This window comes from Camelina sativa, chromosome 20 (assembly GCF_000633955.1).
Source record: "Camelina sativa cultivar DH55 chromosome 20, Cs, whole genome shotgun sequence".
NCBI lineage: Eukaryota > Viridiplantae > Streptophyta > Magnoliopsida > Brassicales > Brassicaceae > Camelina > Camelina sativa.
Window position 1 is genome coordinate 12,417,878 of NC_025704.1, and position 5,704 is coordinate 12,423,581.

General features: G+C 38.4%; 1 protein-coding gene across 1 annotated transcript; it reads left to right on the forward strand.

The window, feature by feature from the left end:
• Window positions 2,485-3,196, forward strand: LOC104770602 (stress-response A/B barrel domain-containing protein At5g22580). The gene is made up of 2 exons (XM_010495050.1): window positions 2,485-2,680; window positions 2,769-3,196. The coding sequence occupies exons 1-2, from the start codon at window positions 2,556-2,558 to the stop codon at window positions 2,977-2,979; spliced, it is 336 nt and encodes a 111-aa protein (XP_010493352.1). The 5' UTR covers window positions 2,485-2,555; the 3' UTR covers window positions 2,980-3,196.

Consider the following 5,704-nt stretch of genomic DNA (forward strand, 5'->3'; position numbering starts at 1 on the left):
ATCGGGAAGGAGACACAACCACACCGCTGTCGCCGGAGAAGAAGACTTACCCACCACTGCCTTCTCCTTGCATTTTCAAGACCTCCATTAAGCGCCGCCCAACCTTACCTTTCACCGAACCAAGCCCTACAACAAAGCCACGCCTCGGCTGGAGGAGAGAGGACCAGATCCGGTGTAAGAGACACCAAAAATCGATCCATGGAGAGCACAAGAAGCCCTCCGACTCTCACGACTCACCACAGACAAACAAACCCACCGGAGAGACCACCGGAGCACGAAGTCGCCAACCCAGATCTGCCAGATCTATCCACAGATTCGTCACCGTCCTCAAGCAACTTCACCGTAGAAGCTCTAGCGACCCCACCCCGACGAGACTTCGCTTCACGCGCCGAGATCTTCACCGGAAACCACCGCTAAGAAGACCAAAGACCAGACCAAAGATGAAGGACAGCTAAGCATATGGAGGATGTGACGGAGAAGGAAGGCTTAAAAGAAAGAAAAATTAAAAAGAAGAAGCCCTCTCCGGCGCCAGAAAGGCAAACCGGAGAGGCAAACGACGAGCCCAGAAAAAGTTGTCTAGAGAGGAGGAGAGAAATTTTAGAGAGAGAGAAACTCTTTATTAAATCATCATATACATCAAAATAAAAGATATTTAAGAATACCTTTATTAAGTTTTTTGAGTAATTATCATATTCAAATCCTTTATAGATATGGAGTAAGAGAAATTACCAAAGTCAACAGATTCCACTTTGGTGTGGTTTCGTTTTTTTTTTTTTCCTGTCAACATCGGTCTTGGTTAAAATCAAATTTACGCATCTTTTTCTTCTTCTGATGAATCCCACGGGCCAAAATTGACGGATGTTCTTAATTATTATTGTTTTGTTCTATAACAATATCGGCCGGCTTGCCATTATGAATACCTTCTTTCTTTTTACAACTGATATATTCGAGAGTTTGATCGAATACATGCATGTATACGGAGAATATTACAAAAGAAAAGAAAAAGTCTATGTGTGGTTATTTTCAGTTCTCGTGGGTACGCCTTGTTGTAGGACATTCTCAAATGAGACTTAAGAATTAAGACTTGAGAGTACTTGACGGAATCATTTCTCGACATCACCATACAATAAATTAAAACACCTCCGTGACCAATATTTATGTCGCCATTAAACCTTTCATAATTTTATGTTTCCAAATAAAAATAACAATACATGGCCATAGAGAGAACGATTGAACCAACCTATCACGCGCTAATTTTTTGTCATTATCGATGAGATACGTTAAGAGGTTATTAACGGTCTGTTGTTTTTCTTACTAATGGTAAGATTATTCGGTTGGGAAATTCAAAAGTTTTTTAATAAAAGGAAAAAATATGATGTCTTGGTAACCTCAAACGAGAAACTAACCTCGCTGACGAATATTTAGTGTTTAGAAAAATATTACTTCTGTAAAAAAAAAATTATTGTAATTCACTGTGAAACTTAGGTTGAAAGTACTATCGAATATATCCAAGAATATTTTATGTATTAGACATGAATTGCTACTATGATTGTATTTCTAATTGGTATAATATAGAAATAGAATGTGCATGGATACATTAGTATGCGAATATATAAGTTTAAAGTAATTGAAAAAGTTAGATAAAATTACACTATTTTCGGCTATGACAACAAAATATTCCAACTAAAATGAAACTTTTGTGATACGATTTATTTGGTATAGCTAGAACTACCTAGGCATAAAACCCATTAGCGTCAGTATTTTGTTGTGAAATAAACTCGTTGAACTCTTCACTCATCCCAAATTCTATAACTTCAGTTGGTATGTTAATGCGGTTAAAACAAGATGCTCAAAATATGAAAAATATTAAAATATGGCTGTTGAAGTTATATAGATTCCACTAATATTATATCAATTAAAACAACTGAAACAAAGTTTTCTCCCAAAAAGAAAAAAAAACAACATAAACAAAGTTTATAGAAATTGGTTTGTCTAGACTAGTCATGTTACTTGTTTATGTTGTTTTCATTAAAAATAAATCTCCGACCGTACTCGATTTCGTGTGGTACGCGGTACGCCCTAGCTAGCTAGTGCGGCTATGCATCACAGCTACACAAGTTATCTTCATTTGGTGAATGAGATGAGAACACAGACATCCAAACCCACTTAACGTCAAAAAGTATTCGTAACCTAAAAATTCGGACTAGAAATTCGAAATACAAATTATAACCTGACAAAACATGCAAGTTGTCAAAAACAAACGAAAGCCATACAAAGAAAAAATATGTTTAAATTCAGAGACAAAGAGTCATATAGGTAATGTCAGAAGCAGACAGAAGATTGTACATTGAAATCAAGCACAGCAAAAAAGCATTATTGTTCACACACATGTGTACAGACACACACACGTGTGCATTCACACACGTACATCTTCACATGTGAGCACATACACATAGGAATCTCCACCTCTATATAAGAAATGCTTCAACATGAGTGTGTGTATATGTAAAAGTAAGTGCAGCTAAAAGTAATAAAAGTAATTAACGAAGAAAGGAATGGCAACTTCAGGGTTTAAGCATTTGGTGGTTGTGAAGTTTAAGGAAGATACAAAGGTTGATGAGATCTTGAAGGGTTTGGAGAACCTTGTCTCTCAGATCGATACTGTCAAATCTTTCGAATGGTTTGTCATTTGTTTATTTTTTTGTTTCTAAAAGTTTTTTTTTGGATCTATTATGTAATGACCGTACGATGATTTGATTATTAATTAGGGGAGAAGATAAAGAGAGTCACGAGATGCTTAGACAAGGATTCACTCACGCATTCTCGATGACCTTTGAGAACAAAGATGGTTACGTTGCATTCACGAGCCATCCTCTTCACGTTGAATTCTCAGCCGCTTTCACTGCCGTCATCGACAAGATCGTGCTTTTGGATTTCCCGGTGGCCGCCGTCAAATCTTCCGTTGTTGTAGCACCGTGAATCTTGTGATGATCATATACATATCGAACTTTGTTTCTTAATGGAAACGAGGTTTGAGTTGTTTGGTTATGTATGTTTTGGTTTGATTTGTTTTGTTTACGATTTGCGATGTTAAAGAATCTGGTTTGGATAGAACCTGGAAGTTTATGCATGATTTCTTCAATAAGTGCGTATTAAGTAAAAAATTTAATACTGATTATGTTTTCATGTGAGTTAATCTGTTTCTTTTTTGTTTTCAAATAAGTTATCAGAATAAATAAATAGAAGATACAAAACTTCACACTGCAAAATTTTGGAAACAAAACATTAACAGATATTTTGTTATTCCACAAAATATACATAAATGTTTTGAGATTTATCAAGAAAATAATACTGTACAGTGTAATTGGAAATATATATATACTAGATTTTTACCCGCGGTACACCGCGGGACAATTTTTTAACTAAATTTTTTAATTTTTATTTATTTTTTATTTATTATTATTTTTTTTTATTGTATACTTGTATTTGAAAGTTACTTCTAGGATTTCACCTGTATACCATCGAAAATGATTTATTTTTTACAGTCGTAATTAAATCAACTTTATTTACTATTTTTAGATTCAACCCGTTAATACATATACAGTAAAATATTAGATTAGTTACAGGAAAAAAAAATCCTAAATTATTGTAACATCCGCGAACCAATTTTTAAGGTTTTGGTGTGGGTGTCGATCGACACTCTTGGTGTATCGATCGACACCATGTTTTCTGGTTTGGTCCGGTTCGTTTTAATTGCTGTTTGGTTCGGTTTGGTTCAAGGAAAATCCCTAAATCGTGTTATAAGTGGAGAAGCGACAAATTAAGGGTTTTAGGGTGTCTTGTCGCCGTTTTCAGAGATAGAGAGAGAGGAGAGAGCCTATTGTGGTGTGAAGGAGATTAAAGGAGAAAGATCAGAATCGTTAGGGTTTGGGAGGAAACAGTTTCGGCATATCAAATCGTTCTCAAAGGTAATGAAATTTGGTAGGTTTATTCCCAAGTCTTTCATCGTCATTCGCCTTTTTACAGAAGTAGATTTGGATTTAAACTCGATGAGTTATTGGCAGTTTCGTGAGACACGTTTTCTCAGACGCGAGTTGGGACCATCGAAGATTGTAACTGAGATTGTGGTCTCGTGTGGTGCCTGATCGTGCTGACATTTTGTGGGAAGCTTCGTGACGTCTAGGGGTAGCTTTTCACCGGAGCGATTTGATAGTTAACGGTTGGTTTTTATTTTAGGGTTTCGTCTTTGAGACTGTTCTTTTCTGATGTTTCTGTCCAGTTTTGCTATAAGTCGTTTTTGGTTGTGTGGCTTGTTGTAGGGCGTTTCTGGGCTGTTTCAGACGTTAGGAGGGTCTCAACTGGTTGTATTGGTTGTTATAATCAGTTGATAAGGTGAGTGCTTGACCATGGTTGATCTAAGCATGAGATCTCTCTTGTTTGGGTGTTTTCTTTGCTGTTTGTGTTGTTTTGTTGCTTGGGTTCGTTGCTTTTGTGATTCCCAGTGATTTCCGAGGTAATTGGGTGAGTTTGAGACGGATTCGAGATGATTTGGAAGGGGAGTTCGACGTTCGTGTTCGCGCAGATCGTGTCTGCAGAAGAGGCATCGGTCGACACTGTTTAGCATCGGTCGACACCATTGTTTGTAGTATCGATCGACACCGTGAGGCATCGGTCGACACTGGTCTCAGCCGAGACTTGTTTTCCTGGTTTGATGTATTGTTGTGTGTTGTTTGTTTTGCTTAAACATGAGGGTCTCATATGCTTGTGTGTATAACCTAGTAGATGGGAGGACGGCCTCACTAAGTATTTATGATAATACTTACGCATCTCAATTGTTGTTTGTGGTGTGCAGGTAAAGGCAAAAGTGTGATCGTGGAATCATGGCGATGAGGAGGAGGATGATCTAGGGTCTCGTTTGTGTGTTATTGGATTTGTTGGTTATGTTGTTGGAACCTTGGTTAGTGTTATGGTAGGTTGCCGGATAGAATGGTTAGGAATGTTATTGTATTGATGATTTGTTGGTTTTGTATTATTGGTATGTTTCCGCTGTGCTTAATGTTATTGCTGGTTTAATGTTGAGTTGTGGTTTGGGTTGGTTAATTAAGTAGTATGGGATGCTTAATTATATATTGTTTTTAATTATTAAAAAAAAAGGGGTCGGGTTGTTTCATTTTGGTATCAGAGCCCTTACGGTTCTAGGTTTGGGTTCACTAGGCTTTGTGCTGTAGATGTTTGGGATTTGCATGCTTGAATTGATTATGTGAGTTAGTCAATTGTGTGTGGCATGGAGTCTTAGAACATCCTCTTCGAGCCTTCAATGAGATTCCACGGTGAGTTATTGTTATGTTTCTTTGTGTGGTATTGATTTGTTTTCTGCTTGTTAGCTTCTGCTCTTGGAAGATCAGTGGTTAAAGTGTTTGAGTAGTTGGTCGTGGACGGGGACGTGGTCGTGGTCATTGTCGGGCGGGTCCCGAGGCCAGCGAGTGTGTGGTCCAGAGTTCCACGAGGAGGTACGTCAGAGGGTCGCAAGCGTATCAGGAGGGACCAGAGGGGATTAGCCGGTGAGCGTGCCGGGGGTGCTGGGAACCCAGGTGTGGGGTTGCAGCAGGTGGAGCCCAGGGTCGAGATGATCGCTTGGCGGATCTGTTGGCGTGCTGTTGGAGCGGTTACCGAGAGGGGTACCAGTGTAGGCTCCAGTTGTGCC

Bases quoted from the DNA above. Each gene is read 5' to 3' on its own strand.
- LOC104770602 (XM_010495050.1), top strand. From the start codon at position 2,556: ATGGCAACTTCAGGGTTTAAGCATTTGGTGGTTGTGAAGTTTAAGGAA. The intron at 2,681-2,768 runs GTTTGTCATTTG...ATTATTAATTAG, and splicing joins ACTGTCAAATCTTTCGAATG to GGGAGAAGATAAAGAGAGTC.